Below are 25,326 nucleotides of genomic sequence, written 5' to 3'. Positions count from 1 at the left end.
GTGGTTTTATTGATAAAATGGCATTTTCCTTAACGTGGGCGTCCTACCCCCAGTTCCCTATTCGCAGACCCATCGGCAGTTCTACCGCTGGTGACTGCATGCTGTCGCTGTGTAGGTAAACACAGCGAACGAACGAACGAAACGAAAAATGCGCGAGCTAAAAGCACGTCAGTACGGGCTGCTGTCACAAATTGTAATGACTCGCACGCGGCAGGCACTGCTTCTTTTATACACAAAGAAAATCTTCCGACGGACCCGAAGGCCTGTGACATACCGCATTCTGATGTCCGTGTTAGGAATGCACGGGATTGGTTACATATGAAATTTTTGCTGGCTTTGACAAGAATTAAAATTTTCAATAGCTTATCGTTAATAATCTTAAGTTTCAGTGAAATAGGCAAAATGCTGGAGAGTGTCCGAGTCGATTGATATCAGGGGTCTGCGAAGCGGCCATGTTTCTGATGCTAGCATCAAAATCATCGATTAATTTGATACGAAGACGTAATCATAATCGTTGAAACCTGTCATTGAAAATGTATTTTGAATACCACGATATTTTGGCGAAGTAGAGCGCTTGGTGCCGTTTGAAATATAAAAATTTATTAAAGACATCAATATTCTTGTTGAAATACACATCGCATTCATACTTTCGCACAAGTTCTTGAAAAATTATGAAAAATAATTACGTCTATTTGGGAAAAATCACTTCAGAATAGTGGTTTGTTTTCAAAATAGAATTGTCAGTGGGAAACCCAATTTCAATAGAACAATGGGAAACTCAAAGATGTTGGCTATTGTCAAACGTAGTGGGTAGGATTGGGGTTGCCAGATACCTGATTGATATATAAATCTTCAAAATCCATCGAAACATAAAGGCGCTAGTAACGTTCAAAATCTTCCCTTCCAGCGTAACGCTCTCGATTTCCAAAAATCTAAATGACACCCAGTATAGTAAAGAAAGACGTAAGTCCGACGTCAAAATAACGACGCACATGGCGTGAAAAGCACATAGAACATCATGCTTTATGTCAAACAGCTCTTAACATAAGTTGGTCGTCATTACCCAACTCAATAAATCGATTCAAATAAAACCGACACATTCCGATCGAAACGTCTAGTATCGGTGCCGGTGAAATTGAATATAAAAAATTGATCATACATAAATATGTGTATCATAAAAATAAGCCCATCCTCATCCAGTAACGACTGTTTGGATCGAACCCATTGAACACCGGCTCGACACGTTTCGGTCGGATCACCCATCCGGTCAGTTTATGTTTGCCATAAAGATCACCGATGCAGGATTTGAGTGCTCAATTAGATTACAGGAATTTAAATCCCTTTTCGACAAATCAAGAACAGACAGCCATTGGGCCGAAGAACCAACCATCCTACGGCGACGACCCAACCCGACTGCGAGAGGTGTCTGATTGTAAACATGAATCACTGAGCTTGACTGCCCTGCTCCACCTCCGTGTTGCGAATTTCGGTGCAGGACTTTTCATTTGCGGGAAGTAAATTGCTATCATCCTATTTCGCAATTCCCTTTGTAATTTGCCGTACGGTTCGTTCCTGCTGACGCATGGAACCTGTCAATCAAGAGCGAGGGGCAACGCTTCGTTCACATCGCATCGGAAGCACGGGAAAACTGTTGGCGCAGCAAATGTGGCCTTCCCGTTCTGCTTACTCACGTAGAGGTTACCCGGAAGGATATTTAACATTTCGACCCTTCTTGGTTGCTTGTTGCTTGCATCAAACGTGGAATGATGATTTTTGATGATGACGGTGATGGTGATGCTGGCAACAGATGAGGAAGACACTGACTGCATGAAAGAGGATTTTCTTTGATTGCAAGTTGTCGTGGGGTGCGTCGTCGTTTGTGTGTCTGACGCAGACAGGATCTTCTGGCTTTTCTTCCTCAAGAATCTGACATGGGAAAATAGGAAGAATATTAGTGGGTACTCCGGCTGGAGCAATTATTTCCTTGCGGGAGATGCGGAATCATCTTTCCACCGTTGGATGTGACCCAGCCCCGGAAACATCAACAAACGATCGGTTGTTACTGGGAGCTTCTTCAGCGTTTTATCTCCATAAAGTTAAAGTCATTAATCATTCACATGTCACATTTTCTGCTCCCCAACACCACCTCGGGCTTTGTGGATGGATAACCATTTGCGGTGTTGGTGGCCCCACCGCGCCTCTGGTATGTTCTCACTGACTGGCTTTACACGTTTTGTAGGTTGGATGGCTTTCCTTGTGGATGTACGACGATGGCAGAGCTGACAGAGAAGAGAACGAAGTGCGAAGTGATCCCGTGGAAGCCCCGGTACAGCCCGGAGGATAAGTCGACGTATAGGTGCTTGCGAAATTGAAATGTTCCTGACAACAATTAAGATAGGCGTCAGAGCGGAATAAATGGATATGATGCGTCAGAATTTCGCACAAGCAATTTTCAAAGTAAACTGATATTACGAATCGTTTACATGAGTTTTATTGGAGGCTGCCGGAAGGAATCCAAAAATAGTAACGTTTCCAGAACAATAAAGCTAAAAGTTAGTAACTGCAATAAAATTTAACTGAAACTGAACTGAAACTGAACTGAAATTGAACTGAAACTGAACTGAAACTGAACTGAAACTGAACTGAAACTGAACTGAAACTGAAGTGAAACTGAAGTGAAACTGAAGTGAAACTGAACTGAAACTGAAGTGAAACTGAACTGAAACTGAACTGAAACTGAACTGAAACTGAACTGAAACTGAACTGAAACTGAACTGAAACTGAACTGAAACTGAACTGAAACTGAACTGAAACTGAACTGAAACTGAACTGAAACTGAACTGAAACCGAACTGAAACTGAACTGAAACTGAACTGAAACAGAACCGAAACCGAACTGAAACTGAACTGAAACTGAACTGAAACTGAACTGAAACTGAACTGAAACTGAACTGAAACTGAACTGAAACTGAACTGAAACTGAACTGAAACTGAACTGAAACTGAACTGAAACTGAACTGAAACCGAACTGAAACTGAACTGAAACCGAACTGAAACTGAACCGAAACTGAACTGAAACCGAATTGAAAATAAACTGAAACCGAACTGAAACCGAAACTGAACTGAAACCGAACTGAGACTGAACTGAAACTGAACTGAAACTGAACTGAAACCGAACCTGAAACCGAACTGAAACTGAACTGAAACCAAACTGAAACTGAACTGAAACCGAACTGAAACTGAACTGAAACTGAACCGAAACTGAACTGAAACTGAACCGAAACTGAACTGAAACTGAACTGAAACTGTACTAAAACTGAACTGAAACCGAACTGAAAATGAACCGAAACCGAACTGAAACTGAAACGAAAATGAAACGAAACTGAAATGAAACTGAACAGAAACCGAACTGAAACTGAACTGAAACTGAACTGCAACTGAACTGAAACTGAACTGAAACTGAACTGAAACTGAACTGAAACTGAACTGAAACTGAACTGAAACTGAACTGAAACTGAACTGAAACTGAACTGAAACTGAACTGAAACTGAACTGAAACTGAACTGAAAATGAACTGAAACTAAACTGAAACTGAACTGAAACTGTACTGAAACTGAACTGAATTTGAACTGAAACTGAACTGAAACTGAACTGAAATTGGACTGAAACTGAACTGAAACTGAACTGAAACCGAACTGAAACTGAAGTAGAACTAAACTGAATCTGCAACTGAAACTGAACTGAAACTGAACTGAAACTGAAACTGAACTGAAACTGAACTGAAACTGAACTGAAACTGAACTGAAACTGAACTGAAACTGAACTGAAACTGAACTGAAACTGAACTGAAACTGAACTGAAACTGAACTGAAACTGAACTGAAACTGAACTGAAACTGAACTGAAACTGAACTGAAACTGAACTGAAACTGAAACTGAACTGAAACTGAACTGAAACTGAACTGGAACTGAACTGAACTGAAACTGAACTGAAACTGAACTGAAACTGAACTGAAACTGAACTGAAACTGAACTGAAACTAAACTGAAACTGAACTGAAACTGAACTGAAACTGAACTGAAACTGAATTGAAACTGAAACTGAACTGAAACTGAAACTGAACTGAAACTGAACTGAAACTGAACTGAAACTGAACTGAAACTGAACTGAAACTGAACTGAAACTGAACTGAAACTGAACTGAAACTGAACTGAAACTGAACTGAAACTAAACTGAAACTGAACTGAAACTGAACTGAAACTGAACTGAAACTGAACTGAAACTGAACTGAAACTGAACTGAAACTGAACTAAAACTGTACTAAAACTGAACTGAAACTGAACTGAAACTGAACTGAAACTGAACTGAAACTGAACTGAAGCTGAACAGAAACTGAACTGAAACTGAACTGAAACTGAACTGAAACTGAACTGAAACTGAACTGAAACTGAACTGAAACTGAACTGAAACTGAACTGAAACTGAACTGAAACTGAACTGGAACTGAACTGAAACTGAACTGAAACTGAACTGAAACTGAACTGAAACTGAACTGAAACTGAACTGAAACTGAACTGAAACTGAACTGAAACTGAACTGAAACTGAACTGGAACTGAACTGAAACTAAACGGAAACTGAACTGAAACTGAACTGAAACTAAACTGAAACAAAACTGAAACAAAACTGAAACTGAACTGAAACTGAACTGAAACTGAACTGAAACTGAACTGAAACTGAACTGAAACTGAACTGAAACTGAACTGAAACTGAACTGAAACTGAACTGAAACTGAACTGAAACTGAACTGAAACTGAACTGAAACTGAACTGAAACTGAACTGAAACTGAACTGAAACTGAACTGAAACTGAACTGAAACTGAACTGAAACTGAACTGAAACTGAACTGAAACTGAAACTGAACTGAAACTGAACTGAAACTGAACTGAAACTGAACTGAAACTGAACTGAAACTGGACTGAAACTGAACTGAAACTGAACTGAAACTGAACTGAAACTGAACTGAAACTGAACTGAAACTGAACTGAAACTGAACTGAAACTGAACTGAAACTGAACTGAAACTGAACTGAAACTGAACTGAAACTGAACTGAAACTGAACTGAAACTGAACTGAAACTGAACTGAAACTGAACTGAAACTGAACTGAACTGAAACTGAACTGAAACTGAACTGAAACTGAACTGAAACTGAACTGAAACTGAACTGAAACTGAAACAGATCTGAAACTGAACTGAAACTGAACTGGAGATTGAACTGAAACTGAACTGAATTTGAATTGTTGTTCAGATTGATGTTCTTGCATTTTCATACTTACGCTTGATATGGTCGAACAATTATTACCTAGAAAGAGAAGAAGGCATTTTTGAGAAATTTTGTAAAACATTTGAAAATGTAGTTTATTTTGAATAAAAATGTATTCGGATAGATCATATTTTTTCAGAGCCTGTTGCTCCATTCCAGAGTCATAACGAAGGAAAAAATACAAGACGAAATTTGAACAAACATTTGTATGGGAAAAAAAACTGGAGAGAAAACAAGAGAAGGTAAGAAATAGATAAAGAGAATGGAAAAAAAATAAAAGATTGTTATTAACCACCCACATGTAAAAAGCCTACGCTCTGAACACTGCAATTCAATAAATAAACGTACTTGATTGATACTTTCCTTGGTGGACAATGAATGAACAACTTCCACAGGTAAATATTTGGAACCCGCGAGAAGCCGATGTTTATCGTTTCTCCCCATGACAGAACCGAAATAGGTGCTAATAACCCATCAACCGATAAGGACCGTCATCAAACACTATCCATGGTTCGGTCCTGCCCGGTTTTGTTTGGACACGCCATTGTATTTGACCTTTTGTGAATGCATTAGGCCATATGTATGAATAAATGGAATTCCGTTCGTTCCGAAGTGGTCATTGCTGGCTTACCGATAGTCATTAAGAAATAATCGAGTGCGCTTGCAGACCAAGGGGTGAAACTGATTCCGTTAGTGATAGTCGAGCGATTCCGAACGAAGGAAATACCGGAGAGTGGCGCAATACCAATACCTTCTAATTGACTGCTACTTCAAAGGAAATTGACTCACTCGAAGTGAAGCGATTTGCATCCATTGTCGGACGAACATGACTTTCAATTGGTATGCATAATGTAAACCAATTGAGCAAATGAGGGCTTCAAATGGTTACTGTTATGCAATTTGCTGCTTGAATATGATAAACTCTACAACAGCAGAATAGAAAAAAGCAGAGCAACACAAAAGATGTAATCTTCATTTGAGCTCATTAATCATCCTGATGGCACTCAGAGCTCCCCACAATTTCCAGGATAAATACAAACTGCCTCTGGTTACAGATTTCTATTCCCAGCCGGCTCGACAGAAAATTTAAAATTGATTACATTTAGAATCATCATCAGAGCCATCGTCATCATCATCCAGCACAGCAGCTAGATATTTCAGTAATTTCTGTCAGACTTACCGCCACTCGCCACTCGGCACCAACGACGACGAACTCGACGATGATGATAGCACCAGCCCGTGGAAAGAGAAGTTAATTCCCCTGCAACAAGAGGCAATTTCGTCACACCACCAGCACAAACGAAGCAATTCATTAAAATAAAAATTACTTCTCGCCTCAGTTAGTGTCGCGCAACCATTTCGGAACAGAGCGGGAAAAATCTTCCGCCCTCCGACAAGGACAAGAGTCGCACACAGTCAGTCGGAGGATGCTGAATCACTGCTCCGGCCATGTCGGTGCGGCGTGGAGGAGCAGCCAAGTCAGTCACTCGTGTTCCTACAACTGTGTCATGTAAGAAGGAGTCTGTTTTTTTTTGTCCATTCAGAAGTTGGTGGCACTGGCAGTGATTATTCAGCATAAAAGCTCATTAGTTTCGCACGCTCCCGAAAACTTGAGTGGAAGGAGCAGGCAAATGAGCCTGCAAGTACTTCTCCTAGGGGGGATGGTGATGATGATGAGACTGATGACGGTGCCGGCGGCGGTTATTCCTAGCTCGAACCGAGGAGATGTTCTCACACGATAAGTACAATTTCGGAGACACCGTTGTCATTTCGCCGGGTGTTACAAACTTTTGTCTGCCACCACGGGTAGTATATTTAGAATAATGACATTCATTCAGAGCTCACAGAGGGAGCACACGAGTGAGCTTCTAAATCAAATATGACTTTAACAATGGTACTTTTATATTAGACTAAAGTTGGTTGGAGATGAGTTGAAGAAGTAACTGAGAGATGGTCTTAGCTTGCTTGCTTTAGACCTTGAAAAGATATCCCCAAAATGAAGAGGTGAAAAATATCTACGATGTTCTAGTCAATTCCGACTGCACTGGAATTTTAATCAAATATCTATCTGGTTCATCAATCCACCTGTGTTGATCATGAAAAAGGCATCTATATACAGTGACGGTATGCAGCATTTAGGAAAGTTGAACATATTCAACAGCAGATGTGGAAACTGATGAATTCCTAGTGCGTTTCTATACGTTGGTGGTCCTGTAAATTCCGGACAACCATTAGCAATCAAGCATGCCTAAGCGTTACAAGTTTCAAATGCAACTTAACTGATTAACATAACGAATAAATAACAATGGAACTAAACTTATATTTGTTTCAATTTGATTAGCTTAGTCGAATCTATTCTTTTATTTAAGCAGATAGAAATATTAGATTTATTTTATGTCCGAAAGCTCTTGGGATGTACGAGGGGGGGAAGAGGAATAAAAATTAACAAGGAAACGAAAAAAAAGAGTAGAAAATGCAATTATTCCATGGAAAGTTTTAAATTTTAATGGAAAATGATAGCAAAGAATGTTTAGAAAAAGCAAAGAATATAAATATTTCTAACATATTTATCCAGTAGTGAATTTTGCACAAACTTTATATAATTAAAAAATATACTGGAACTCATTTTTGTAGAATTTATTTTTTTGTTTTTGGAAGAGGGATCGTTTTGCTGATAAACACTAAACAAACTATTCCATCAATAACACCAACATTTTCCATAACCCAGAACACCAAAGTACTCCGAAAAATATTTTAAGCTCTTTTTAGTGGAATGTATTCAACCGTCTAAACTACTCGTCTAAACAACCGTACTTACCTCGTTTTAGACGACTTTTGTTTGAAGTCAAGTATGAAACTCAAACTGGTTGAATCAATAGAAGCAATGGCCAGATGTACTTCTGAAATCACAGATGTGTTGTTTGAACATGGCTGTTACTCGGAATTGCAGACTTCCCAGACTTTACGGAATACTTAGGTGACGTCTTATGTAGAATCAGTGAAGCACGCCATATCAGCATGCAAACGATCCTAAAATTATTGGAATGCTATGCTACTTGTTAGCGGCAGAGATGGGATCTCGGACAAACCCGTAGAGATGATACAATGGACGCTTAACTCACCCATACATGAAACATGCGCCGTCGAGCTGCGGGGGTTTCTGTATAGTCGTGAGGAGGTCATTTCAGTTCATGGACGGCGATTGCAGCCTGGGCCTGAGGCAGGGTGGTATATGGGTCATTCCATACCAAGTGACCGAACCACTTGTAATCGACTTACACCAATATTTATCAAATTTTGTGGATTTGTTTATCTACCGATTATATGTGAAAATCCAAATTTATTTGATGATTGGACAACCCCTCGGCAAATGCGAGCACCCCCCGTTTTTGACGATTTGTAAAAACCATATTTTTGAACGACTCATATCTCGGACAGTTTTAAAGCTACAAATAACTTCTTTTTATGCATTTTGAAGAGAATTCTCCAAACTTTTTGAGAAAAATATCGATTTTTAGTAGAAGTGTTGCCATCTGCATTGTTTTTGCGTTTTAAGTATAAAATTGTATTTTTCTGCCAATGAGTATATTTTTATTTGGAAAATAACACCAGCATCGTGTTCTCCAGAGAATTTTGCATAAGAAACACTTGAAACCCCAAGGTACTATGAGCAGTTCTCGAGTTATAGAGTTTTGAATGTAATATGATTCATATGGAGCTTATCAATCACATAAGATTTTGTTATGCATACCCACCCAACCTTTACCCTTTTTGCTAGAGTGTTTTTATAAAATTCCAAGATATTGTTTTCTTATAAGAAATTGTAAAACATGTAACATTGAATAGAAAATAATGTACTTGGCAACGTAGTCACTTTGGAAAAAATAACTTTTCTGTATTGTTGTAAAGCGTACTATTAAACTATTACTCACATAGGTACTATAGTATTTCACCTGCTATGAAGAGATTTTTTTAAATTTTATAGGTCATTAATTTATTTCAAAAGCTTTCGGCTCATATGCTGTTAAGCGTTACGGAGCCGAAATCTTTTTTTTACTATTCTATTCTTACAAAATAACGTTGGATTAAGTTCACCAAAAGACTCGTGTTTTAATCATAGAAACAAACATTTTCGTAAAAACAGCAAAAAAAAAAAGACATACGAAAGGCAATTACGACAGAGGAAACGATATGATTATCTAAAAAACCTTGATTAATTTACCTTGCGGGAATGGTGCACTTCTCGTGCATTTTGAAAATAGTATTTTGACCATATGTTTCGAGTCCATAGTCCGAACCAGTCAAATTTAAATAGCAAACAATGGGATAGGATTTCCCGTAAAATGCAACATGTTGTGAGCAAATCAGTTAAGGGCAAGTGCCTAAAAGTGGATGAAACTTTTCTGCACACACACACACAGACATCAACTCACCTCAAGCTGAATCGATTGGTATACAACACTATGGATCCCCGGGCCTTCTATAAAAGTTTGTTTTCGAAGCGAACATATAGCCTTTAAGAACGCTTAGTGTACGAGAAAGGGAAGAATAAAGTAGAATAAAGAAGAATAAAGTAGAATAAAGAAGAATAAAGAAGAATAAATAAGGAAGTAGACTTTCACTATGTTATTTTAGGAAAAGGGTATGAAAAAGGCAAATCATTAAGTAAATGATACTTATACTTTCAGAAGAAGAGGGTAAGTGATTTGTGACTATTTGTGACAAGTGGGAGGTAAGAGGGTTGAAAATGGCAAAAACGTTGGATGCAATTTTCAAACGAATTTTGTGAAGTTATACACAAGGCAGAAGAAAAGCTTAATGTCAATACTAGTCGACCAGAGGAGAATTATCCACGAAAAGTTTTATCTTACTACCACGGGAATTAAACCCACACTTCACAGCACCCAAATGTGATTTGACGACAGCCATGAGCTCTCAGTCACTCACCAAGGAATCGAAAATTGTCAACTGTGTATGTATATTGTCAAAATATGAAAATAGTAGACCAAAAACAAACATCATAAAAATGGTCTTCTTTGAGATAATGATTTTATTTTCTGTATTTTGAAAATAAATGGATAATATTTGCTATCCATTTTTTTTGTATTTTTTTGCATTTTTAACTCCTAGAGAATTCAGATTTTCTTAAACCATGTGACATATTGCGTTAAAGGTTGACCCTAAGGATGCCGAAAAACTTTGCAGAAGAAGGATCACTCAGGAAAATCGACACATACTTTATGGGAAAAATCCATGTATTTTGAAATATGCATATCATGTGTGCCGACGCATACAAATTCACACATGGATACTATGACCCAGATGGATAGTATGTGTGAACACTTATGCAATGCATGTGGGCCCATGGAATATATGTGTCGAAAATATGGAATCCATTTCGCTAACCCCATTGCAAAAATCCATATGTGAACTCATGAATATAATATGGAGTTTTTGTGAGTAATCCTTGCTGGAACGACAATCAAAATTGTTTATTCTGCCAGCACTGCCAAACTACGTGTATGTACCAATCATTCAACTGAGCGTTATTTCAAAAATTTTATTTTTTTAGGACTGAGGAACAAATTGTAGTATAGTGCTGGCAGAAACATTTCAACAATCAAACTTCAAAGCGTTGTAAAATTCCCAGCAATGCTTATTCTTCAGCAAACTTTTTCGGCATCTTTCAGACTATATGCTAACGTATTTAGCCAGATGATTGAATTAACGATAAAATAAAGCCGCTAGGAGCAAGAATGCAAAAAAAAATCCATGCTAATCTTCATATAAATTTCAAACGCGATGCAGAAAGTGGAGAAGCAACCAATTGAGCTGTGTGTGTATGTGTCAATGCGAATGTGTGTGTATGTTCGGAAATTGGTAAAAATATTCAATGTTCACAGTGAAAAAAGACTTTTCATTTTTAAAATCCTGTATCTCAAGATCGGAACATTGTACCTCGGGGTTTCAAGCGTTTCCAATGTAAAAATGGCCAAAGAACACGTTGGTGAGGTTATTTTTTAAATAAAATTATACTCATTGGGTAAAAAATGCATTTTCGGACAAAAACTTAAAAATTGTTCAAATATTAACACTGCACATCAAAAAAATATTTTTTTATAAATTCCTTGAAAAATCTTCTTTCGAATGGTTACCTTAGATTCATTATAGACCTCACAGTTCCAGAGATATTAACAAAACAAAATGATGAGTTTCATACATTTGTCCGAAAAGGGGGATGGTCGTATTAATCGTGGGGAGGTCCAATCACTACGAAATTTTGGATTTTGGGGTATAACCCATACATAAACAATTGGTCAAAATTTCATTTAATTCTAAGAAAGTCGATTGCACGTTTGCATTTTTTCTCGGTCACTTCATATGGAATGACCCATATATCGAGTGGCCCAAACGGCCGAGTCTTGCGAGTGTTGGTGAGTGGTTTGCTGATGCAACGGAAAAAAAATCATCGAAAATTTGCCATGAAGAAACCGAATCAGCTGTTGTTCACTTTTTTTAAGTAACAAATTTGAGCAAAATGTTGAAAACTTTCAATGAAGGGATGTGTTGTCAGCATAAATACGACGGAATCTTAGTACTGCATGAGAAAAATCTTGTGCAATACTTCAATTTCGACGGAATTTTTTTCTTTGTTTTGGTTAGTTGCCATAAGGAAACCGAATCGTGAACATTTTGCCATAAGAAAACCGAAAAGTTCACTGGGTGAGTACAAAATTCACCGAGCTCGGATTACCAACACAACTACACATCTTCCCACCCGTAATGTAGAGCCCTGGGCCTGAGGTGTCTTCTAAGGCGTCTGGTTGCAGATATTCGTTTACCTTACTCCAAGCAGAGGTACGATATGGAAATAACCTTGCTTTTTGAGAGGTAAAGTTCCAATTGATTCATCACTCTTGTATTCTGAACATTTTTTGGGGGACATAGGCACAACGTAAAAAATCTCCATCCTTGAATTGGGCCCTGGTTCCTATCGTCTTCATTTATTTCTCTGTTTCTGTTTCTCCTGCCGGATTCCATCGCTTGCTTGCAGATTTCGTCTCCGCTTTTACGTGGTGTATGGCAAGCCTACGTCACACTGTGGAGTTGCTGTTGATATCGGATTTCGATGGCATCGTCGATGAGACTCATCATTCAGAATCCAGTTGTGAGGCCACCAGGTCCGAGCTGTAAAACGTTGATATCTGTTGATGAATAATTGCAAAGGGGTCGTACACTTATTACGTAAGCAATTTTTCTGGGTTTTTCGCCCCCCATCCCTTCCCCTGTAAGATTTTCTCCATACAAATGATTTTTTATTTATATGGAGCGTAAGATATTGACCGACCCCCGCTCCCCCCATAAGTGCTTACGTAATATGTGTACAGCCCCAAATCTATGTGATCTGTGTTAATACGCACCAAGTATCACTGCCATATAGCAGCACAGATTACACGTTAGAGTTGAGTACACGGGGTTTGGTGCATTGCCTAAGCCGCCGCCCAACGTTGACTGGCCTTGGTTTTCGACCTTCTGTACCGTTTGCCCGGCTATAGTGGATGTTGGAATTTGCCAACTTATCACGGCACTGGGGGTTTTCCAAGATAATAATACCACACAAAACGACCGTAAACTTAGGTTTTATGTTTAAAGGTGGATACTATTATATTCCTGTAAAATAGTATAAATGTGTTTTGATTTACATGCTATGTGTCTTATTTCCTATGTTTGTTATTTAATCAATTTAGTGTTTTTCCATTTCGACTTACGTTTAGTCACGTTGTGCAAGTATATTGCGGGTCATCCGTTTCACACAGGTCGTAGGAGGTCTGTCTCAACTTTCGTGCTATCTAGTGGTCTATCTCACTGTTCTATTTTTCTAACCATACTGAAACAATCTAGACTTAAGTTTTTCTTCAATATTTAGGCTAATAAATTTACCTTCGCATGTAGGTTTAGAATGTAAGTAGAATGTAGGTTAGAACAAGTTCACTATTTTTAAGGGAACACTGTAGAGATGGATAATATATAATATAGGGCAATATTAGCAAATTGAGTTCACTGATTACTAATTTCAATTAATCTTTATAATTAGGGCAATTTCAGCGTATATAGATAGGATGGAAACGTGTAGCGATCGATGATATTGTTCACTTTGTTTTGCTTTTGTGGTACAATAGGTCTGGTCGTGACGGTTCACCAACGAGCGCAAATACCAGGTTCTGTACCTTACCTGTATACGATGGTGTGTGAGCTGATAGTGTTGGATGAGAAGGTGCGTTTATACGCCAGGGGCGTATTCAACACTCCCCCCCGGTACGCCGATCCTCTGGTCGACTTACAGCTCTTCGCGCCTTACATCCAGTACGGCTAGCTTGGCTACCGGACGTTCATACACCCCGGTCGCAGTTTGCACGGTTGCGGCCCTGATTTGGTTGTCCTTCTGGTTGATGGAAGTCCCGATAACCTTGCCTTTGGGCCAGCAGTTCCGGGGTAGTTTGGGGTCGACTATGACCACCACGTCGCCGATTTTTATTGGCTTCGTGTCGGTGTACCATTTGGTTCGACGAGTGATCTCTGGTAAGTAGTCGGTTAACCAGCGTTGCCAGAATTGGTTGGCCAGCTTTTGCGACATTCGCCAGGTCCAAGAGCAGTTCCACTATCGTCGAGGCCACAAAGGGGCTTGGAACCGTCGGACGATCCCAGCAGAAAGTGATTAGGTGTAAGGGCAGGAGCAGATTCATTGTCTACTGGTACATGCGTCAGTGGTCGGAAGTTTACGGTATTTTTGACCTCCATCAACAGGTTTCGTAGAACTTCATCATTGGGCTTGTACAAAGGATGGATTTTCATCAAGTTCTGCTTCACGATCCCAACCAGACTTTCCCAGCTACCGCCCATGTGTGGCGACGCTGGAGGGATGAACTTCCATGTTGTGTCGGTGCCACCGATTTCTCTCATCAGATCGTCGTGGTTAATTGCTTTCGCCGCATCCTTCAGTTCACGGCTCGCGCCAATGAAACAGGTGCCGCGGTCGCTGAAAATTGTCTTGGGTGTTCCTCTGCGTGCTGCGAAATTGCGCAGACCCATAATGCACGAGTCGGTGTTCAAAGTGTGCACCACTTCGAGGTGGATTGCTCGAGTCGTCAGACATGTGACTAGCATACCCCATCGTTTCTCTACTCGACGGCCAACGACGACTTCCATTGGCCCAAAATAGTCCACGCCTACGTGAGTAAAGGGGCGACAGAAAGCGTCAAGGCGCTCTGGCGGGAGGTCGGACATAATTGGAGGTAGAGGAACGGCACGGTGATTCTTGCAATGTTGGCAATCGTTTCGCACCTTTGCGTAGGTCGCACGTAGTCTTGGTATACAGTATCTCTGTCGGAGCTCATTTATAGTGGTCTCATGGTTCTGGTGGTGGTACTTTTTGTGGTAGTGTGCAATTATGAGCTTGGTGGTGTGGTGGTCACGTGGTAGAATAATCGGGTTCTTGGCATCTTCGCTTGCTTGGGCACATGCACTTATTCTTCCTCGCATTCTCATCAGCTCATAGTCGTCCAGCCACGGTGTTAGTTTAAACAACGAACTGGTCTTGGGAATACACTTCTTTGATTGGCTTTCCGGCTTCAGAAGAATAGCTAACTCTTCCGGGTAGGCTTCTCGCTGGGCTTGACGAATCACATAGCGTTCGGCATCTTGTAATTCCTCCGAGGAAGGGGGACCACAACGAAAAGGCTGCTTCTGAATCTTCAGGCGGCAGTTTGCAACGAAGCGGTGTACGAGTACTGCAACCTTCAACATCCGCTTCCAGCTGGAGACGTTAATCGCTGGATCTGGTATGGCGAAGTGGGTTAACAGATGTGGACGTAACTCAATATCGGACTTGCTGCCTTTGGGTAATTGGGACGGCCACGCTTCTTCCGTTCTCCACAAAAACTCTGGTCCTTTGAACCATCTAGATCCGAAAGACATGTCTGGAAGCCTTTCTTTCTCCCACTTTGTTCCGTCATCTGCGGCATTCATTTTGGACGGGACCCATCGCCACTGGTTCTGTTCCGAAGTTTCCAAAATTTCACTGACCCGACACGCTACGAAAGGAGTGTAACGACGATGATCGGAGTTCAGCCAGCATATTACATCTCGAGAATCGGAGTGGTAGAAACATTTGTCAATGCTGAATGAGAGAGAGTCGCTAATTGTCCGGGAGAGCCTTGTCCCGATGACCGCTGCCATGAGTTCGAGACGCGGAATCGAATGATAGGTTAAAGGTGCGACTTTTGTTTTAGCAGCAACTAAACAGCAGTGGACTTCTTCTTTCTGTTGGAATCGTAGATAGCATGCAGCAGCCATACCGTTCTCGCTAGCATCTACAAAGGTGTGCAGTTGTACCTCATCATACCCAGGAGCAGTTTGGAAACATCGAGGTACTTGGACCTGTTCAAGTGCGGGAGGACTTGTAGCCACTTACGCCATTTACCTACAGCGGCATGGTCGATTTTCTCATCCCACTGGGTACGGCTGCGCCAGATTTCCTGCAGCAGAATTTTTAGGTACATTAGAAACGGTGCTATGAGTCCGAGGGGGTCAAACATCGTCATGAGGACTCTCAAAACCTCTCGTTTTGTTGGATGATGGCGACCTTCCCACATGTCGTGGTCGTAGCGGTGCCAATCGACTTTGTAGGTGAAGACATCTGTACATCTAGCCATCATTTGTGGTGAAAGATCCAGATTCTTTTCTTCGGCAGTAGTCACTCGTAGGGCTTGCAAGACGCGCTTAGTTGCTAATCCAGTTGCGGATTTCGAACCCGCCCTTTGCGTGGATTCACCTTACATCAAATATACTATATTAACAATATGATTCACTCTCACGAAATTTTGGCGACACCACATGTGGCGCCAACATGCGTCCGAAAGGATCGATACACACGTAAATCGAACTACCCAAAATATGACGATCGTTTTACACACACTTCAAAATGTCATCATGAAAAAAATAGGGATGCTTGATGTTTTTTTGCAAACTTAATCGATTATGTTTAATCGAATGCAAATGGAAAATCAAATGTTGTAGCAGAAGTGTGGTAGGCATATTTTTGTGGAAATGTATAATAAATTTGATATAGCTCGTTGAACTGTATCCGGCGGGACCATGCCGGTGCACCTACTCGCTCTCTATTTCGCACACCATGTTGCTGTTTGCTCATTTGACTGCAACACTTTTATCAAATGTACTATTGTCGCGCTAATCTTTTTCTAGAATGCTGCGGCGGTCTTACACTCACAGACTCGACTGTGAAGGTAAACGTCAAGATAGCCGCCGTGTTAAAAGATAGGCAGAATTTTCCCGCTCAAAACAAAACCACGTGCTTTTCGCGAAATGACAACAGTGTTCGATTGTATTAGTGAGAGGCAACCGGAGTCACTGAGTACATGGAGAGTGTTTATCATGGCAAGTGCATACAGTGGGTGAGATTTTCATTGACACTGTTGTGTTTAGTGACCGTTTACCTGAGAAGCAACCAGCAGGAAGCCGCAGTATTCTATTTTATCTCGAGATGCATAATATATTAACAATATGATTCACTCTCACGAAATTCTGGCGAACCCGCATGTGGCGCCACGATACACGATACACGTTATAATTAAACTACCCAACATATGACGATCGTTATACACACACACTTACGGAGCCGAATTTATTGAATTCAACATTTGGCTAGCAAACATTACCGCTAGGCAATGGTTAAACTCACTGGTATTTTTAACAGCAAGGAAGTGACCCTGATCAATTTACTTATGTTTTGTTACACTTTTTGAATTTAAATGTAAATTAACAAAATTCGTAGAGATTTATAGATTTATGATTTATAGATATATAGATGCATAAGAGTTTACAAAATGATTGTTTGAACTCGAAAAACGATGGAATTCCGACATTCAAGACTTAAGGATTTTTGAAAACGTAACGATTTTTATCACATTTTCAAGGATGATATGATCAAAATATTTTACCTAGGGTAAAATGCCCAATAGTGGACCCCCTAGTAGCGGAATTTTGCGCTTCTTGTCATAACGTGTAGACATTTTCAACATATTAATTCTGCTTGATATCTAATACCACGCTCTGTCTCCTCTTCACGATACATACATAAAACACTCAAATACACGACGTCATTCGTTGAAATTAACATTTTAAAGTCTGACTGAATTCGCCCTATAGTAGACCCTCTGGGGGTCCATAATAGAAAATTGCTTCCCTATAGTCGACACTTCATTTGATTTTTATGTTCCGTTTCGGGACGTTCTTCTTCCCTATTATGGACCCCCCAAAATATTCCTTTAATGGACACTCTCGTGTTTATTTTTTATAGAATTGTAAAAAAATCATCTAATTTTACCTTCCATAGTATTTCCAATCCTACATGGATCATGGATCAAATCATAGGACTGTAAGGTAGGTTCTCCCGATGGAATTTCATTTCAAAATGTTTACATTATGCTGTAATAATGCAAAAATGGCTGGAGGGTCCACTATTGGTTGGGGGTCCACTATTGGGCACTTTACCCTACTTGTGAGATGAGCATTAGGGTGGTTCAAAAAATTTATTTTGATCTACAGTGCTCATCTGATTCTTTACCACGTTCTGAGTTTCCCCTGAAAAATTGAGCTCATTTGAATTAAAACTGATTTAGCACAAGCCGTTTCAAGTTTGCATGCAAATTAGTATGGGGAAAATTATTTTTTCGTTGTACTTTTAATGACGTTTCCCCATCAAGCGCAGGTTAAAAGAAAACCTACATAGCTAAAAGGAATACTCAACAGCTTTCACTCAGTGTAAACCGCATCTCAATTAATCGTTCCAATAATTCATGATTAGACAATGTTTTCACCACGTAAAACACTTTTTTGGTAGTTGATTTGCATTATAAATATATTAGGGAAAAATATCAATCCAGCTTTCCACGCTCGGTAATGGCGGCTTGTCGGTGTTTAAAAATCAATCGGTCGCTGTACTGTTTGACACTGTTTGACACTTGCGAACAAATCGGTCAGTACGGGTTTCTCATTAATCGATTCGTCTTGAGGACTGCTGTGTTATAAAATATCACTAAATTTTGAGGAGAAAGTTGAGAAATTTTGAAAATACAATTTTGATGCGAGTTGTAAGGAAACCCAATACGATCGCGCTAAAAATGATCTAGAGTGCGGCGCTGAATGAACTCAACAATTGACAGTAAGAATGCAAAATATAGTTGACTCTGTAAATCTCGATGTTCTATATCTCGATATCTCTCCCTATATCGATGGTTTCCTCGGTCCCTTCAATCTACATACATTTTGGCTTTCTACATCTCGATAACTTCCCTATCTTGAAATCTTTCTATCCCGATGTGTTGTAATCGTATTTTGTTCTGGATTCACTCTCCTTATGTCGATATGTTCAAATTTTTAGGCTACTAGACCATATTTGGACGATAACAATACAGATCAACAATAAGCAATGATATTTGTTTTGTTGTCGTTTTTCATAGCAACAAGCTGTTTTGGATCTAGTACCCATTTAAATTTTCCTTCCATTCTCGATCTCTCCCTTTCTCGATGGTCCCTTCAATATCGAGATGTGAAGAACGACTGTAGTATAATCCCGAGCAAGGTCGGGTACGTTCAACTAGTTTTTCTTGCGAAAGTATCGAAAAATAATCTATTAAATCCCAAAAAATATTTAGAGATCACCTGTCATAAGACGAGTTTAAACAATCCCATTGAATTCCACCACTTAAGTGGTGGAATTCAATGGGATTGTTTAAACTCGTCTTATGACAGGTGAAAGCATTCCACTAAAAAGCTCAAAATAATTTTCTTATCAAAATATTTGATATTGGATACGAAATCGAGAAAGCACAATAAAATAGGCGTAATTAAGTTTAGCCGAAATATCTCACCATAATGCTACGTTTTGAAAGCGCAAGTAAATTGAATAGCTTAGTTTAATGCAATTTACTTGCCAAGAGTTAAACATGTTCAACTTACTGTCTGTTCAAGTGAGTTGAGCGAAGGTGTTTGGACGCGTTTAATCCAAGCGACTTGTTCAATTCACTTTCCATGTCTAAATGTAACAAAATAATCATACCCATTATGATAAGCGCAACATAACAAAACGCAATCGGATGAGTGATCATCTTCCTGGATTTTCACTCAAGATACATATTCATTCAATCAATGGTGGGCAGCGAAAAGTTTTCAATTCATAATAAGTTGCAACGCAGGTGTTAAGTTCTAGTAGGAATTTAGGACACCGAAAAGAAAGAAGAATGATGCATTGGAATAATATCGATAAAATTCAGAAAGAATTAATCAAATTTCTTGCTGAAGAAAATGATAGAAATGTTTACAGTGGAACAATCATTTTAATGTTTGCGGAACGGCTTTCACAGTTTGAACGATTGAAGCAAAGGTGTAGTTTGTCTGCTTTGCACTGCTTCATCGAAATATTTACAGTAGTGTTTGCATTTAACAAGATCGATATTCCGGTAATCGATTTATTGAAAAATGTATGGACATCCCCACACTGTAAAATGTCATCGAACAACTGTATGACTACTCACCGGAAGATGGCAGGAGGGTTTTCCAGCACAAGCTAGAAAAAAAACATGATTAGATTCCTCTTTGCTCGCTAGATGATGTTGTTATCACCGGCAAATTGTTCGCCATTTCGTTGTATGGAAAAACTCGAAGTGAACCATATTGTTAATATAATATATTTGCTTACATCCTCAGCAAGTTTGATAGCCTCTTCTGCAGTATTTGTGCTTACTAGCATGTCGTCTACGTAATGCTTTCAATAGCTTCCACGGCGCTTGGGTATTCGTTAATGAAGCGCTTTGCGTTCAAATTCATAATGTACTGGGCGCTACTGGGAGAACAACAGGCACCGAACGTCATAACGCGCATCACGTATACACCGATATTCCCACTCTCATCTCTCCAATAGAACCGTTGACACTGTTGGTCTTCATGTCGCATCAGAACTTGGTGAAACATCTCACGAATGTCACCCGTCAGAGCTACAGGGCGCTCTCGAAAGCGAATCAGCACAGAGAATAGCGAGGAAAGCAGATCGGGACCCTTCAGTAAGGCAGAGTTCAGCGATACCCCAAATATTTTAGCTGCGGCGTCCCATACCATTCTTACTTTCCCCGGCTTGTTGGGGTTGTACACCGGGAACACTGGAAGATACCAAACGCGCTGGAATGCTTGCTGTAACTCTTCATCGGACAGCTTTCGAATGTAGCCTTTGCTCAGATAGTCAGCCATCGTCTAGTTTAGTGTTTCAGCAAGCCTTTCGTCTTTCTGCATTCGCTTCTCGAGATTTTGAAAGCGTCGTTGTGCCATCAATTGATTGTCCGGCAGGCGAATCGAATCAAAACGCCAGAGTAGACCTGTCTCGTAACGATCTCCTGTGAACCTTGTAAGCGATCGTAGAAGGGATTGTGCTTTTTGGTCATCGACGGAGAGAAGTTCTTCCTGTGGCTTCATAATCCCCAAGCTATCCAGGGCAAAGTATGCTTTAATTGCCTGGTGCAGATCTTCATCTTCGCCATGATCTTCGCAAGAATCGATGTGGCAAACCGAGTGGACAGGACTTGTTGTAGATTCCGCAGTTCCACCTCCACAAATAGTCCACCCTAGACGTGTCTTTATGGCGACAGGAGCATTTAGTTTGTCTTCCCGGTACTTGAGGCCAAGGCTTAGATGCTGGTTCTTGAGTCCGATGAGAATCCGTGGTCGAACGCCGTAATACGAATCAACCGGCAACCCTTTCAAATGGGGATGTAGCGATGACAGTTCCTCGATGTCCATCGTTTGGAATGGAAGCAGAAGCTCGTTTACCGTACGCGCTCCGGTGATAATGAAGCTCTTGGACCCATTTTGTACATCGGCTATATGTAGTTCGACGACCCTTGACTTTACTTCTTGGCGTTGGGTTCCGCCAGTCCAGTGCAAACAAAGCGAACTAATGTCTCCCTTCAGATCCAGTTTGTCAGCTAGCTCTTCGTCGAGCAACGTTAGATCTGAACCATCGTCGAGAAAGGCATACGTACGGATCGAATTACTTTTACCGTGTAGAACCACCGGGAGGTAGCGGAATAATGTGTCGCTTGACTTAGCCTGATGCGCATGACAACCATGAGAGGATGTACCAGATTCTGTTTTGGGAGGTTCCGTACTTCCGACTGCAGTAGGTATTGTTATTGTGGTTGAGGGCGTTACTGGTGTAGCTGATGTTTGTTTATGATCGTTGTGCAGCAACGCGTGGTGCTTGAACTGGCACCCATTCTTCCCGCAGAGTTTGGCTTGGCACACGCCATCGTGACGGCATAGACAACGACGGCAAAGAGCGAACTCTCTAACGATGGCCCAGCGTGAATCTCGGGAAAGATCTTTAAAGCGCTTGCAATGTTCGACGGTTTTGCAGGCTTCTTTGCACACAGGGCACTGGCCGCTGACGATGTAGCTTTTTCGACAAGGGAGCTGTAATACGCGAGTTTCAGATGGAGTACTTTCTGAATGCGCGTTCACGAAGGCATTTCCTTTCTTTGTTCCTCGACTCTCATTCCGCACTGGTCGTGTATTGGAGATATTCGGAATAGTCACTGTGCTAGCAGCTTCGGCAAGGGAATAGATCCAGTTGCTGAAAGCTGCTAAGTTTACTCCTGGCAAAGACACTCTGTACTGCGCCCAGTTTAGTTTAATTGTTGGAGGTAACTTGCTTACAAGCTGGTGAAGGAGAGTCGTATTGTAGAGATATTTTTTTTTATTCTTTATTAAGGTGTTTTTTTAAGCTACAGATTATTGTAGAGATACTCGTTCAAGCCGCAGGCGTCCACAGTCGCACAGAAATTCTCCACATTCACTGCGAATTCGACCAGTGTTTCCAGTTTATCTTCTCTGATAGCCGGCAATGCGTGAATTTTCTCGATGAGTGTGTGGACGATGGCTTCTGGTTGACCAAACATCATTTTCAGAGTCTTCAATACACCGGGGACATTGGAGGGATGTACTAACAGGCACGGCAAATGCTGGGTAAAGCGTACCATTGGTACTTCGCGTACCTGAAGGAATAAAATAGACCCCATCTCGCGGTCCTTAGCCTCTTACCCAGCAACTCCTATCCCTACCTCCCCGCGGTGCTGGCCGGGATACGAGCAACCTTAGGGAAGATCGGGTAACCAACCCCGGTGGGAACTATGGTCGTATGCTGACAGGGAAGGAAGGTTTGCTCCTCTTCGGAGGTGTAAATCTTACTGAGCGTCTGTTCTCCGTGTTAAGAGCGGCTCACAACAGCGTGTGTTCTCCATGTTAGAGGCGGCTGATCATCCGATCCGATTGCCAGCGAGGGACTCTAAGTGAAAATGTGCACCATGGTCCACCGGAAATAAGGAGGAAATTTAGGGGGTTTGGTGTCAGGCCCTGCAAGCCAGCCTCTTAAAAACTCATGCAACGAATAATCAACAAGATAGTATGGACCGGACCCATCGGCGAAGATCACTGCAACGAAAAGGGACTAGCGATTGGAAATTCGTGAAACTGCAAATCTCTCAACTCAACTAACAGACTCTTTATGGTCTCAATGGCTCGACCTCGAAGGCATTTCTGCAGCCGAAAGATATTCTCGTCGTTCGTGAGCCCACACATATTGTTGAACATCGCAATGAAGACCAACCCTCGGGGTTTCCGGAAAACTGGGGCAGGTCCTTAGAACAGGACGATCGGAGGACTTCAATATTTTTACCGTCTGATATCATCAGATGACGAAAATGAGATTGACATGGAGCCACAGACAAACAGACGTAACTCTTAGTGAAAATCACTTACAAAATCTTCGTCAATGAAGATACTAGCGGCACCTGTTGAACAATCCACTCGAATGAATCACGCTTCACTGATAACAACGCGTTGATTATCAACCCCCGCTGTAACGCTAATTTGCTCATTCCTACACTTGTTGATGTTTGTTAGATTCATAACAACCATGGAAGACTTGAGACCAATGGAGAGAAAAAAAAAGTGTCGGTAATTTAATGTTTTCAATTATTCCTGTAGGTGTTGAAGATACAACATTCCAAATTCATTTAGCCACGTTGTTACTGCTAGTGTACGGATAGTATTGTTCCGTTTGATTTGGAAATAATCCTTCTCGCAAACTGTACATTAAACCAAACTGAGCTGGAAACAGCTCATTAGCTTCAAAGTGAGATTTAGTCACGCACCCACCCTTCCTGGTTTAACCTATCAACTGCTCTAATATTGATATACTCCATATTTGAGTTTGATGACAACAAGGCTTGATAGATGCAATCAGGTGACTCTTTTTGTGTAGACCTATATACATTTGATAGACATGAGAAAGCCTACACGGAAGAAAAAAGTACCCAAAATTGAGTACTTTTAAACTTACTTTTGAGTTATGTTTTCTCTTCGTTTTAATCCACTCTTTCTTTTGTTGTCAAAAACAAAAGAGCCACACAATCCAACGACGCCAGTTCAATACGGGAAGCCAATTTTGAGTTTTATTACCTGAGGTCGAAATTGAGTGAATTAAACTTAAATTTGGGTCAATAAATTTTCCGTTGGGTACTTTTTTAACATGGGAGTAAAGGCAAACTACTTCGACCCTACTTACTCAATTTTGGCTTCCCGTACGGATGTTCGAGGTTGGGTGAATTAAACTCACTATTGGGTAGTTTATTTCTTCCGTGTAGAGGATTGGCATTTAAACATCGTCCACAGTAACTCATACTACACCCGATTCTGTTTTTACACGGATTTTTTTTACACGGCCGTGTAAAAATAATCCCATACAAAATTTTTGCAAAGTTGCTCCATTTTGCATGATTCGTCGAGAAATCATAAAACTTTTTTTACACGGATTTTCGAATTTTGAACTGAAAACTTTTTTTACACGGAACGCATCCCCCGTGTAAAAAAAGAATCGGGTGTACTCCAAACACCTACGTGCACGGCATACAAAAAACATGGCAGGCTCATCACGTATGTAAACATTCAGTTTGAATGTAAACATGTGACGTCACTGCTATCTTCGCACAAGCTGGACCGAGACGATGCTATACGGTCGCAGCATGCCTACTTTTGTACTCTAACATGTGGCGATAAAATATGCGTCACATTCGAAGTGTCATTTTTCTAACGAGCCTACCTTGTTTTCTGTATACCGTGACCTACGTGTTGACACTAACTCAGATTCTTGGCATCTCCAAATTTCTTTTTTCTCCCCATGACCTGGGATGCCAACCTTCCAGATTTATCTGGATTCTTCCAGATTTTTTCACATGGTCCAGACATACCAATCCTTACAATACAGATGGACTGCTGTCTGGTCCAGATTTGTCCAATTTTATCCAGATAAATTGAAATAATGGAGATATCATTAAAAATACATTTCAGCACTAACGCTCAATGTTAATTACAGTTAAATTTCACAAGCACCCATAAACACCTTCCATGATCATGATGCCTGGAAGTTAGATAGGTGTATGACATTAGTTTTCAATTTAGTCTGTGTTCAAAAATTTTCGAAGGCTTCCCTCCAGCTTTTATTAGCTTAAAACAAGTCTTACAGTTACAACTACTATCCGCCATTTCAGTTGTCATTATTTAGCCTCAATTAAAGTAATTCGGTGTGAATACGGCTGAGTAATGAACGTTATGTATGAAAATGCGTTGTTATCTAACAAGATCTTCTTTTGGTGCTCCGAAATGTCAAATGGGAGGCTTAGACCAGGCTTTCACTTTTTTTTAACCTAATCTAACATCATAGATTAGAACTAAATGTAAGTTTTTATTTACGTAGTGTGAAAATCATTTATGAACAATTTACAGAAAATTTAACAAAAAGGCACGTTTTAATGATAGTAGAGCCAAAACTGACCATCATCGGATTTCATTCCAAGGTCTAGAGTTGAATGTGATCTATAATAA

At 40.4% G+C, this 25,326-nt stretch overlaps 1 protein-coding gene across 1 annotated transcript; it reads right to left on the bottom strand.

The window, feature by feature from the left end:
• Positions 1–1,592: 1,592 nt before the first annotated feature.
• LOC134223110 (uncharacterized) lies at positions 1,593–16,031 on the bottom strand. The gene is made up of 4 exons (XM_062702247.1): positions 15,804–16,031; positions 13,959–15,756; positions 13,662–13,896; positions 1,593–1,926 (listed from the first exon to the last, which is right to left on the bottom strand). The coding sequence occupies exons 1-4, from the start codon at positions 16,029–16,031 to the stop codon at positions 1,593–1,595; spliced, it is 2,595 nt and encodes an 864-aa protein (XP_062558231.1).
• Between the last annotated feature and the right edge of the window lie 9,295 nt (positions 16,032–25,326).

The sequence above is a fragment of the Armigeres subalbatus genome, chromosome 3 (assembly GCF_024139115.2).
Source record: "Armigeres subalbatus isolate Guangzhou_Male chromosome 3, GZ_Asu_2, whole genome shotgun sequence".
In the NCBI taxonomy this organism is placed as follows: Eukaryota; Metazoa; Arthropoda; class Insecta; order Diptera; family Culicidae; genus Armigeres; species Armigeres subalbatus.
The sequence above is the reverse complement of the archived record's forward strand: the minus strand, read 5'-3'. Positions and strand labels throughout refer to the sequence as shown.

Coding starts and splice junctions, on each gene's coding strand:
- LOC134223110 (XM_062702247.1), bottom strand. CDS start 16,031: ATGGCTAGATGTACAGATGTCTTCACCTACAAAGTCGATTGGCACCGC. Junction 15,757..15,803: donor AGAAAATCGACCATGCCGCT/GTAGGTAAATGG, acceptor GCACTTGAACAG/GTCCAAGTACCTCGATGTTT. Junction 1,927..13,661: donor GATGTAAGGCGCGAAGAGCT/GTAAGTCGACCA, acceptor TTCCCATGTCAG/ATTCTTGAGGAAGAAAAGCC.